Here is a 13,597-nt window from a genome sequence, read left to right as displayed (position 1 = left end):
CACAGCCCATGGTTCCCCAAATACTCTTCAGAGTGGTTATTTTGGACCCAGGATCTAATCAAGGACCACCTATTGCATTAGGATGATACCTCTTTAGTCTCTTATAATCTAGATATTCTGTTTTTTTTTTTTTCCTTTTTCTTGTCATTGACCGATACTATGATATGAGAACTATGTCTGATACTACTTTGTCTGCAAATAGATAAGTAAAATGGGCTGTTGTGATATGTATATATTTAGTCATGAATGGGTGTATGCACGTGTGGCATTCATATACACCCTTTTTTAGTAACAGAATTATGTGTAGAAAGAGGAGACCTGAATCTGAGACTTAGAGTGTGCTCTCCCAGTTGTTCAGTCTTGTGTTGTTCCTTCTGATGGAAGGAAATGAAGCATATCCTTTTTTTTTTTTTAAATAAAATGTTTAAGAGAAGAAAGTTTGAGAAATATAGCTTTGATTTTTTAAGACGTACTAAGAGAATGTTTGGAAAATTCATGGGAGCCTTTATAAGTAAAATTTTAAATAATGGTATGATAATTTTCTTTATTTTGAATAAATATAATTTTGACAGGTTACTATTAACCTCATTTATGACTTAATTTTGATTTATTAAATAGACTCAGCAAAAAAATCCAGAAGAAAAGATTTAACATCTTTGTTGTCCTTTCTAAGAATATTGCTGTCAATAGGGACCCCTTCCTTCTCATCAGAAATGTCTCTTGGATGAGGCAAATCAGCTAAATAACCTTAGTCTTGTACTCTGGGACATGTGTCATGCTGTTGGGGGACAGGAAAGGGAGGAACTGCTATATGAAATCTGGGCTTCACATGTGTCTACACTCAGCCTGGATATTTGAGATCCCTACACAGCAGCACAGAATAGTAGTCTAGCCTCCACTTGCTGCTAACTGTGTGACTTTAGGCAAGTCATTTAACTTCTCTGTGCCTCTGTATACTTATTTACAAAGAGGAGATAATAATTGTTCCTGCCATATACTGAAGTGAGATTTCAGTGAGTTAATATATATGTAAAGTTGGAATGACGCCTAACACATTCTCTTTTTTTTAAGTTTATTTATGTATTTTGAGAGAGAGAGAGAGAGAGAGAGTGCACACACGAGCAGAGGAGAGGCAGAGAGCAGGGCAGAGAAAAAGGGAGGAGCCTAATGTGAGGCTTGATCTTATGACTGCAAGATTATGACCTGAGCGTTTATCTAGAGTCAGTGGCTCAACCAACCCAGCCACCCAGGCGCTGGGATACCTAACACATTCTGAACAATATTACATTGTTACCAATTTATAAAGACTAGGACCAGTTTTTACATACACCATTGACCTTTTGTTTTGAATTCTTTCTCTTTTCAAAGCAATTTAAAACACATTTTATGGAAGTGAAATAATAATACAGGAACATTTACATATCCTTAGCATGTAGTATGAATTTATACAAACTGAATCACCCAAGGAATCCGATCCAGGTGAAGAAACAGAGTATTACCACAGTATCCTCTCCTGTCCCCCTTTCCTACTCTATTCCCACCCAGATGTAAGCACTTCACCACTATCCTGTCTTATTAACAGTATAGATGAGTTTTGTCAAAGCTGTGTTTGTGTTTAAAAAAGGCTGTGTTTGTATTATTTTTTAAAAACCTGGTTTGAACTGAATAAAGTGTGTACTTATGTATATGTGAAGTGGCTGTACATTATAAATTTTTTAATGGTAATTTTGTTTTAGGTGTACTGGATCCTCTCATGTTAGTGTTTCTTGGTTTCTCTTTGGCCACACTTGAATATTTTCCGGAAGATCTGCTGCAGGCTATTTTTAACATTAAATTCTTAGCCAAAATGGATTCTCAACTTGAACGTATGTACCTATATTTTATCAAATTATTACTTGTGCTTTTAGCCAGGTTTCAACTCTACCTCTACTGAAGCACTCGAATGTTAATATATGTTTTTCTGTTTATAAAAGTATTTCCTGCTTGTAGAAAATTTGGAAAACATAGAAAAGTATAAAAACGAAAGTAAGAGATTACTCATCATCTTTTGCCAAGTGAAACTACCCCTTTAAATAATGTTTTGGAGTGTATCTTTTTTTTCTGTCTGTCTCCTGTTCTTATGTGTGTGTTTATATATCTATCTGTATTTTAAAACAAAATTTGGATTATTTATATATCACTTTTGTATGTTGCCTATGGTCATTGAACTATATTTTGAACAGTTCTGCATGCCGTTAAGTATTTTTTGATGTCATGATTTTTTTAGTGTCTATATAATCTGCCATGATGTGAATGTGATAGCATTTGTTATCATGTAGGTTGCTTCCAATTCTTCATTATTATAAATAATGACTGTTATATATGAATCACTGACCTCATCTTTGTTTCTTTAGGATTGGTTCCTAATGTGAAATATTAGGTCAATGAAAATTCTTTGGTTGTATTTTTAAAAATGTAGTTCTAATGTTTGTGAGTAGTGAAAATGACATAGGAGTTGTTCCTAATCAAACCATTGAATAATTAAAAAATATAAAGCATGTGTGTGCAAATGAGATGATTTTATAATATGAGACTAAAAGTACTAACAAATAATGGGAATAAATGAATGTGAAAAACCTGTTAAAATCCATTAATATTTTATTTTTGCTTTCAGTTTTATGTTCATCTTTAAGTATGAGGGTCCAATTACGTCTTATGGAGTTAAATAGAGCTGTCTGCTTGGAGTGCCCTGAGTATCAGATTCCATGGTTTCATGACCGCTTCTGTCAACAACAGTATAATAAAGGTTTGAGTTTTCTTTGGGTCAGACAGCAAAGTTTAATTCCAAAGTAAACTTTAGGTAGTACCTTGCTAAGCCTAACCATGACACCAGAGTTGCTGCGAGTGCCATGACCTATTTAGTAGAACCGTTTTGTAGGTGAGATTTGTGTTATAAGAATTTTTAATATTTAGGACACTAATCCTCTTTTGGTAGAAAATACAGAACTTACATTGTTATGAATTTAATATCATTGCATATGGTATTATACTGAAGCTCTTGTTGAAAATACTAATCTTTGTTTTTTGGTTTGCAGAATTGGGATGATTTTTATTAAAAAATGGATTAACCTATTTTAAGTGAAGTAATTATTTTTATTTTCATAAAGATACTGGCAGCATGAATGGAGCACAACAGCAGATTTATAAAATGTTAGCAGAGGTGTTAGGAGGAACCAATTATGTAAAAGCCTCGGTTCTTACACCTTATTACCATAAAATAGGTAAGTATTTGGCAGGTTACTAGGTACTTTCAGAAGACTAAACTAATTTTTTTATATAAAAGTTTGTTTGTTTGTTTATTTATTTATTTTTATCACTCTAAGACCACTTTTTTATTTTATAATTATTTTTTTTAATATGAAATTAATTGTCAAATTGGTTTCCATGCAACACCCAGTGCTCATCCCAACAGGTGCCCTCCTCAATACCCATCACCCACCCTTCCCTCCCTCCCACCCCCCATCAACCCTCAGTTTGTTCTCAGTTTTTAAGAGTCTCTTATGGTTTGGCTCTCTCCCTCTTTAACCTTTTTTTTTTCCCTTCCCCTCCCCCATGGTCTTCTGTTAAGTTTCTCAGGATCCACATAAGAGTGAAAACATATGGTATCTGTCTTTCTCTGTATGACTTATTTCACTTAGCATCACACTCTCCAGTTCCATCCACGTTGCTACAAAGGCCAGATTTCATTCTTTCTCATTGTCAAGTAGTATTCCATTGTATATATAAACCACAATTTCTTTATCCATTCATCAGTTGATGGACATTTAGGCTCTTTCCATAATTTGGCTATTGTTGAGAGTGCTGCTATAAACATTGGGGTACAAGTGCCCCTATGCATCAGCACTCCTGTATCCCTTGAGTAAATTCCTAGCAGTGCTGTTGCTGGGTCATAGAGTAGATCTATTTTTAAAAGTTTTTTTTTTTTTTTTTAATTTATTTATTATTTATTTTTGAGAAACAGAGTATGAGCAGGGGAGGGGCAGAGAGAGAGGGAGAATCGCAAGCAGGCTGCACGCTATAGGCACAGAGCCCCACGCGGGGCTCAAACTCACAAGATGTGAGATCATAAGCCAAAATCAAGAGTTGGACGCTTAACCAACTGAGCCACCCAGGTGCCCCAGAAGACTGAACTAATTAAACTAGAATTGTCTCATCAAATGGAAATTTCCAAACAGACTGAAATAGAAGAGTACAGTGATTTCTCAAGTTCCCATGGTCCAGCTTTGATAACCGTCAGCATTTTGCTGTTTTTCAAAAAAAATTTTTTACTTATCTTTTACTAATTGTAAGTAAAACCCAGGGGCTCCTGGGCAGCTCAATCCATTAAGTGTCTGGCTTTGGCTAAGGTCATGATCTCACAGTCTGTGAGTTTGAGCCCCACATCAGGCTCTGTGCTGACAGCTCAGAGTGTGGACCCTGCTTTGGATTCTGTGTCTCCCCCTCTCTCTGCCTCTCCCCCACTTATGCTCTCTACCCCTCCCTAAAGTAAATAAACATTAAAAAATATTTTTAAAAAATTCTAAGTAAATCCCAGGCTCAGATTCACTGAACATTCCTACATCTTCAAAAGTTCTTTTCCTCTCCACTAAGTACCCTGAAACAATTTCATTGTTTTAAGTTCATCATAAAAACTAAGTTGGATTATCAACCTGGATGAAGATTTCCATAGGTACGTATGATCAACTCTAACCTGGTTAACCTTGTTTCTCAGTGGTCTAGTTGTAGAAGGCATTCTGATTTCATCATGGATGACATAAAGTTGGTTGGCCAGCTGATAAATTGGGTGGCAACATAAGATTTTTTTTTTTTTAATAGCTAAATTCAGGGCACCTGGGTGGCTCGGTTGGTTAGGTGTCTGACTCTTGATCTCGGCTCAGGTCATGATCTTTCAGTTCGTGAATTCGAGTCCCACATTGGGCTCTGCACTGATGGCATGGAGCCTGCTTGGGATTCTGTCTCTTCCTCTCTCTGCTCCTCACCTACTTGTGTGCTCTCTCTCTCTCTCTCTCTCTCTCTCTCTCTCTCTCACAAAATAAATAAATAAACTTTAAAAAATAGCTAAATTCAAATGTGGACTTAAAGGAAAAGATGAGGTTTTAAGAGGATTAACATAAACTTTATAAAATTTAGGATTAGAAAACTTCTGCATACATACAGGATGTTATAAAGTATTAAAAGCTTGATATAAACTAATACTGTAAATGGTTACCAAAAGTCAAATACTGTTTTAAACTATGTTATTAAGAATAACAAGAAAGTTAGTAGTCCCACTGTATTCTGGCCTTCAGACATATCTTAGTATTGTATTCTTCTTTTGAGCGTTACATTTTGTGAGAGTGACAAATAGGGCCTGGAAACAAAGGATCTAGAAATCATGTCTTACAACTAGAGAGGACAGGAACTGCACAGATTCCAGTCCCTGAGCAAGTTCCTAAACCTCCGAACTTTATTAGTTTCTTCATCTGTAAATGGGGATGATAATGCCCACTTAATAGGATTACCTGACATATTGCATGAAAAGCATTTAGCACTGTCCTTGGAACATAGTGAGTGCCCGATAAATTTTATTTAACAAAGAAGCTAGGAATGTTTAATCTGAAAACTGGAAGAGTTACGGTGGGCATAACATAATGTTTTAAGGATTGCTATGTGAAAGAAGAAGTGGATATTTATCTCAAGAATAAAAATATGGGAAAAAAAGGAGTGTTTTATGTCAATATAAAAGTTTTATGAAAGATTTGTCAAAAAATGAAATAATGGTCTGCCTTGTGAAGAAGAAATGTTTGGGCAGAAATGGGTGATCAGATGGTGTGTGTGTGTGTGTGTGTGTGTGTATGTGTGTGATTTTTGTATTCAGCCGAAGGCTGAACCCAATAGTCATTAATACCCTCATCTTGTACTACAAAACACATATTCTCAGTTGTTTGGTTTTATGTTAGTCAGGATTATATTTGGCCATGAGTGACAAAAATCCACAAATAATAGGAACTTAAAGTTTATTTCCTTCTCCCATATGTGTAACTGGCATCCAAGGCTGGGATGCCAGCTCCGTGAACATTAAAGTTCAGGATCCTTCTATTTTATTATAATTTACAACCTCAACATGTAGCTTCCACTTTTTGGCCCAAAATGACTCCTTCTACTTTAGCCAACACATCTATAATCTGAGCAGAAGGGAGAAGGAAGGAAAGGGAAGGGTGTCCCTTAAGTACCGTTCCTTGAAGTTGCATATACTGTTTGGGGAGGGGGGTGCAGAGAGAGAGAGAGGGAGAGCATGAGCAGGAGAGGGATAGAGAGAAAGGGAGAGAGAGAATCCCAAGCAAGGTTCATACTGCCAACATGTGGAGTCTGACGTGGGACTCTGGCGCACAAACTGTGAGACCATACCTGAGCCGAAATCAAGAGTTGGACGCTTAGCCAACTGAACCACCCAGGCGCCTCTGCACATACCGCTTTTAATTATACCCCATGGCCACACTTGGCTATGTGTAAGTTAAGAAAATGTGGTTTTTATTCCGGGTTATGTACTCAGCTTATTCTATTATTAAAAATGAATGGAAGTATTAGGTATTGGGGGACGACCTACACCCTGTGACAGGGTTGTTTTAAAAGATTGACATAGATCTTCCTTAGCTTACCATGGGGTTATATCCCAGGAGACCCATTTTACATTGGAAATATTGTGAGTCAAAAATGCATTTAATACATGTAACATGCTGAACATCACAGTTTAGCTTAGTTTACCTAAAATGTGCTCAGAACACTTACATTAGCCTACAGTTGGGCAAAAACATCTATCACAAAGCCTGTTTTACAGTAAGGTATTGAATATCTCATATAATTTATTGAATACTCTACTGAAAGTGAAAAACAGAATGGTTCTAACTGTGTCAGTTGTCAGTCCTCGCTATTGCTGCCCAGCATCAAAAGAGATTATTGTAGTGCATGTTAGCCCACACAGGATCCAAATTAAAAATCTGAAGTATGGTTTCTATTGAATGCTTATCACTTTTGTACCATTGTAAAGTTGAAAACTCACAGATTGGGGACTGTGTCTGCATACTCCTGTTAATCTGCACTGTTTAAAATATATGTGTATTTTGGGGCACCTGAGTGGCTCAGTCGGTTAAGCATCTAACTCTTGATTTTTCTTGATGGTTTGTGATATTGAGCCCTGCGTCGGGCTCTGCACTGACAGGAGCCTGCTTGGGATTCTCTCCCTGTCTCTCTGCATCCTCCCCCCGACCCCATTTTACTCCCTTTCTCTCTCTCTCTCTCTCTCAAAATAAATAAACATTAAAAAAATTATATATCTGTATATTTTAAAATATACTCCTGTAAAAATAATGCACTAAAGGAAGGAAATGCACTAAAGTATGAATGTGAAAATGGTGGGTAACTCCATGTCATAATTTAAAATTATTGAGCACCAGCTTTGTGACAGGCACTGTGACTGGCTCTTCATTCCTGTTACTGCATTTTATTATTTTTGTTAATGTTTCATTCTGATTAGAGTCACATCTATGTAAAACATTTGGAAAATACAGAAAAGAAAAAAGTAAAAAAAAAATCATGTATTACAAATCATGCATAACATGTAATTAGTACTGAAACCAGGATTACTATATCCCATTGTATTTCCAACTCATGTTTGTACTTCCTGCTGTCAAGGGGCTTATTTTTATGTGAAAATGTATATAAATCATTAAAATGAGGTTTAACTGGTAATATTTGTGTATATGGATATGGCATAATTAAGATAGTATAATAGTATGATTAATAACTGTGGATTGGAAGCATTGCTTAGGGTTTTAAAAACCCATATTAAAAAAATTTTTTTAATGTTTATTTATTTTTGAAGGAGAGAGAGACAAAGTGTGAGTGGGGGACAGGCAGAGAGAGAGGAGAAGCAGAACCCGAAGCAAGCTCCAGGCTCTGAGCTGTCAGCACTGAGTTTGGCACGGGGCTTGAAGTCACCAGCCATGAGATCATGACCTGAGCTAAAGTCGGATGCCCAATCGAGTGAGCCATCCCGGCGCCCCCAAAAAAGACACACATTTTACGAGACCAGTGCTCTAACCCCTGAGCTATGGAGCCTCAAGACACACATTTTTAAAAAAATTACAAAATATATACTTAAAAAATCCAGAAAGTACAGATAACAAAAAAGAAGAATTACCATGTTTAATCATTGTTTACTCTTTCTGTTTTTCTGACTTGTTTAAAACAAAAAAGGGCTTATTCTATATAGTGGTTGTAGCTATGTTTACATATTGTAAATATTTTTCTGTGCCCATAGATATATATTATTTTTAGTGACTTCATACATATTTCATTGAGTGAGTGTGTGATGGTTTATTTAATCCTTAGATTTTTTTGAGGATATTTTGTTGGTACACGCAGCTGTCAAACAATGCTGCAGTTTCATACAACAACAGCAATAGCAATTGATATAACTACATATTGTTTCTTACATGTTAGATGCCGTCTTCAATGCTTTATATATAATAAACTTTTATTATGCCCTTACTAGATACATAAATTATTCTATTTCATATATTAGGAAATTGAGGCCCAGAGACATTATTGTGTGCCCAAGGTTATATAGTTGGCAAATGGCTGAGCCAGTATTTGACCTAGGCATTCTAGCTCCAGAATTCGTTCCCTCAATGAGAGAACTATATTTCATGTTTGATACTTAGCTTGAAGTTGCTTCAGTGCCTCAGTTTCCCTTATGTATAAAAAGCAGATAACTAAACCTACTCTTTCCTCCTTTTCATTTGTTGTTTCTTTTTTCATTTCGGTCCTGTTTTGTTTTTCTTGGTTTAAATATTTTTACCATTGTTTTTATTACAAAAAAATTTCAAAACAAGTACAAAGATAGAATAGCATGATGAACCTCCACCCAGCATCAACAGTTATCAAAATTCACTTGATCCTTTTCAAGCAAATCAGACATACCATCTTGAAATGTATATCTAAAAAGATGCATAACCACAGTACCATCATGATCACCCCTATAGCCATTCATAATAATTTTTTAAATGTTTATTTTTGGGGAGCCTGGGTGGCTCAGTGGTTCCTGGGATCAAGCCCCCCAGGTCGAACTCTGTGCTGACAGCAAATGCCTGCCTGGGATTCTCCCTCTCCCTCTCTCTGCCTGTCCTCTGCTCATTTATTTCCTCTCTCTCTCTCTCTCTCTCTCTCTCTCTCTCTCATAAGTAAGTAAACTTAAAAAAATACGTGTTACGTGTTTATTTTTGACAGAGTGTGTACGTGAGAGCTTGGGCGGGGCAGAGAGAGAACAGGATCCGAAGTGGGCTCTGTGCTGACAGCAGAGAGCCGGATCACAGGGCTGGAACTCAGGAACTGTGAGATCATGACCTGTCCAAACGAAGGTTGGACCATGACCAAATGAAGTTGGACGTTTAACCAACTGAGCCATCCAGGCGCCCCAATAATTTCTTAATATCACATAGCTTGTCAATGTTCGAATGTCTCAATTGTCTTTTGTATGTTTTATTTTACTGTTTATTTTTTGAAATTTGAATCCAAACATTACATTTTTAAGTTCTACTTTTCTCATTTCCCCTTACAATTTATTTATTGAAAGAAATTTTTTTTCACCATCTAGACTTTTCCAGTTGCAACCCTGTTGTATCATTCAACATGCTCCTGCATCCCTTGTTTTCCTGTGAGCCAGTCCTTAGGTCTAGGGGCTTGATTAGATTCAGGCTAGATTCCTGTCATTTATTTATTTTGCCCAGACTATTTCTTAAGTGGTATGAATTTCTTAGTGCATCATATCAGAAGACTCACTATGCTGGTTGTCTTATTTTTATTATATTAAAGATTCATCAGCTTATCCATTAGAAAGTTCTCCTATCAGTTTTTCACCTACAGATTTTATTAGCCATTAAAATTATTGTCTAAATCCATCATTCGTTAGGGGTGGTAAAGTAGTGATACTCTGTATCATTTCTTCTGCATTAGCTGGATTTTGTCTAAAAAGAACTTACCCATATCAACTATTTAGTTACTCTCATGTACACTTCCTGCAGGAAAGACAGGATACATGTTTGAACCTTTCCTTCAGATGAGTGGGTTTAGCTTTCTCCAAATGTTACCAGGAGATTTAAGAGGATTAAAATAAAACTTAATGTGATTTGGCCTGTACCAGTGCTAAATATAACTCCATGTAAATCTAGTTTAGTAATACTTGTTGGTTGATTTTTATTGATTGATTTTCAAAGACAGGTGCCATTGGACCAGATCTTATAAAACAAGTTGGGTAATTAGGGAGGTACATCATTCTTTCGTTTGTGTCTATAGATATGTATGTCTCTCTCTATATATGTATATACATGTTTAAAATATATCTTTAGGGCGCCTGAGTGGCTCAGTCGTTTAGGTGGCCAACTCTTGATTTCGTCTCAGGTCACGATCTTACAGTTTGTGAGTTTGAACCCTGCATCAGGCTCTGCACTCACAGCGCGGAGCCTGCTTCGGATCCTCTGTCTCCCTCTCTCTGCCCTTTCCTCACGCTCTCTCTCTCTCTCTCCCCCCCCCCCCCTTCTCACTCTCTGTCTCTCTCTCAAAAATGAATGTTAAAAATTTTTTTAAGTAAATAAAATATATCTTTAAACCTATACCTGTAGGAATTTACTTAATTCATACTGTTGATTCCTGTACTTCCTTAGATTTTGAGTGTATCTTGGATAAAAGAAAAAAACCTCTTCCATATGGAAGCAATAATATAACTTTGGTTAAACTACCAGAAATGCACTGGGAATCAAATACCCAAATAACTGGATCAACACTGCCACCAGGAGCTGAAAGGTATCTTATTTCTTAGTTTCAGATTTTGTTAATTAAACGTTACATTTGGCATAACTTAATGAATTCTGTTAACAAGGATTGATTGTAGGAGTATCTGCTGCTCATATTATCTTTTCCTGTGTCTTTGCTTTTCATGTGTCTTCTGACTTACTGTCTGTTCTTTGCTGTCCAAAGCTTAGCAATCTAACTAAAGTGCTAACCTTCTGATTGTCCTCAGTGGAAGTAAATAGTATCTTCTTTGGAGCTCCCATACATCTCTACTTATCTCATAGCACTTAGCCACTTCCTACACTGCATTACAGTTACTTAATATGTATCACATGTTTTGTTAGACTATAAGCTGTATCTCTTTATGTTTGTGTCCCTCACAGTGCCTTCCATATGGTAGTTGCATAATAAATATATGTTGGACAAAGAAACAAATGAATGAAAGCATGGAAATTTTTACTATAATATGGTGTAAATTCTAATGAGTAGGCTTATTTGTCACTAGTTACCAATTTAAGTAGAATAATAACTTAGCATACTCATTTATATTCATCTGGTTTTTGTTAATTTATGAAGATGTAACTTTGTTCCTGAAACGCTTATAATTACTTAGTTTTTCATTTTGGTTTCAGAAGTAAATATATATATTTTTAATCTTGTGTAGGATTGCTTTGGAATTTTTGGACTCAAGAGCTTTTTGTAGAAACATCCCTCACTTAAAGGGGAAATCTGCTATGAAAAAACGACATTTGGAAATTTTGGGGTATCGTGTAATTCAGGTATGAAATACTGATGTAATTCTGCCCCTAAAGAACTCAGAAAACTAGATGCACATGTGTTTTCTTTTTTTAAAAATTGGAGTATAATCAACATACATTTTTATATTCATTTCAGGTATACAGCATGATTCAACAATTCTATACATTACTCAGTGCTCACCACAATTAAATGTAGTGATCATCTGTCCTCAAACATTTTGCAGTCTTCCAGACTAAATTCCCTATGCTCTACTTTTCATCTCCATAATTTATTTATTTTGCAAGTAGAAGTTTGTACCTCTTAATCCCCTTTATCTATTTCACCCTTTCCCCCCACCCACCTCCTCTCTGACAGATGGTTACCTGTTTGTTCTCTGTATTTAAGAATCTGGTGTTTGGGACTCTTGGGTGGCTCAATTAGTTAAGCTCGGACTCTTAATTTGGCTCAGGTCATGATCTTACGGTCGTGAGACAAAGCCCTGTGTTGGGCTCTGAGCTGTCAGCAGAGATTTTCTCTCTCTCTCTGCCCCTTCCTCACTTGCATGCATGCACACACGTGTGCTCACTCTCACTACCTCTCTCTCTCTCAAAAAAAAAAAAAAGAAGAGTCCGGTTTTTTGGTCTCTTTTTTTCTTTGTTCATTTGTTTTGTTTCTTAATCACACATGACTGAAGTCATATGGTATTTGTCTTTCTCTGTCTGACTTATTTAACTTAGCATTATGCTCTCTAGGTCCATCCAGTATGTGTTCCCTTTTAATGTGACAGTTTTAGAATTACCTTTTTTTAAATTTTTTTTTTTCAACGTTTATTTATTTTTGGGACAGAGAGAGACAGAGCATGAACGGGGGAGGGGCAGAGAGAGAGGGAGACACAGAATCGGAAACAGGCTCCAGGCTCTGAGCCATCAGCCCAGAGCCCGAAGCGGGGCTCGAACTCACGGACCGCGAGATCATGACCTGGCTGAAGTCGGACGCTTAACCGACTGCGCCACCCAGGCGCCCCTAGAATTACCTTTTTTTAATATTAAAAAAACAGTTATATTAATATATCTCCAAAACAGACATTCTCCATGTTTTTTGAATAGGAAATAAAAATCATTTATTTTATTATCTGCAGAAGACCTGTTGGTTTTTATATTTATTTATCTTACAAGAGAGAGAGGCACTGTGGAGATGGGTAGAGATACAAGAGAAAAAGGCTAGTGTGTGTATGTAGGAAAGGTACACAGGAAAAAACGTCCACTGTTGGTATTGTAGGAACAGGAAGGTGAAAGTAGCCGTGAGGCAGAAGGAGGTATCTGGGCTTTATCTGGGAGAAGGACCCACCTGGCTTCTAAAAATGGTTTATGCTTATGTGAGCTAATTTAATAGGCTCCTACAGTTTGGCTTAGTAGTGCTTACAAGTCTTCTCTGATGCTTTTTGTTGTTGCTTTAAAACTTTAAATTCAAACTACGTTGCGTATTTTACAGATCTCTCATTTTGAATGGAACTCTATGGCACTGTCAACAAAGGAAGCTCGGATGGACTACCTGAGAGAATGTATATTTGGAGAAGGCAAATCATGACTGTAGTTTTAAATTAAAATTCGTGATGCTGGTGTGTCACATTTGAACTTATTTTATTTAAAAAAAAAAATTTTTTTTTTTTAACGTTTATTTATTTTTTTGAGACAGAGAGAGACAAAGCATGAACGGGGGAGGGTCAGAGAGAGGGAGACACAGAATCCGAAACAGGCTCCAGGCTCTGAGCTGTCAGCACAGAGCCCGACGCGGGGCTCGAACTCACAGACCGCGAGATCATGACCTGAGCCGAAGTCAGCCGCTTAACTGACTGAGCCACCCAGGCGCCCCTGAACTTATTTTAATTAAGGGGCCTGACTCAACTGAAAAATGATAGTACAGAATTGACTGATTTCAAGGTCAATTGAATACCTATTAAACAGACATTTTACTTTCTCCAATACTTAATCTT

General features: G+C 36.6%; 1 protein-coding gene across 5 annotated transcripts in view; it reads left to right on the top strand.

The window, feature by feature from the left end:
• FASTKD1 (FAST kinase domains 1) overlaps window positions 1-13,230 on the top strand; it is a 47,529-nt gene extending 34,299 nt beyond the window's left edge. For 4 of the 5 annotated variants that reach the window (XM_045480116.1, XM_045480119.1, XM_045480118.1 and 1 more), the window contains 6 exons: window positions 1,737-1,865; window positions 2,654-2,785; window positions 3,147-3,260; window positions 10,740-10,878; window positions 11,531-11,645; window positions 13,096-13,230. In XM_045480116.1, the coding sequence (XP_045336072.1) occupies window positions 1,737-1,865; window positions 2,654-2,785; window positions 3,147-3,260; window positions 10,740-10,878; window positions 11,531-11,645; window positions 13,096-13,191 (725 nt within the window). In that variant the 3' untranslated portion in view covers window positions 13,192-13,230. Of the gene's footprint in view, window positions 1-1,736; window positions 1,866-2,653; window positions 2,786-3,146; window positions 3,261-7,900; window positions 7,952-10,739; window positions 10,879-11,530; window positions 11,646-13,095 lie in introns of those variants that run through there. The other variant, XM_045480117.1, reaches the window with a different exon arrangement.
• Window positions 13,231-13,597: the final 367 nt, after the last annotated feature.

This window comes from Leopardus geoffroyi, chromosome C1 (assembly GCF_018350155.1).
Source record: "Leopardus geoffroyi isolate Oge1 chromosome C1, O.geoffroyi_Oge1_pat1.0, whole genome shotgun sequence".
NCBI lineage: Eukaryota > Metazoa > Chordata > Mammalia > Carnivora > Felidae > Leopardus > Leopardus geoffroyi.
This window is presented reverse-complemented; position numbering and strand designations above follow the sequence as displayed.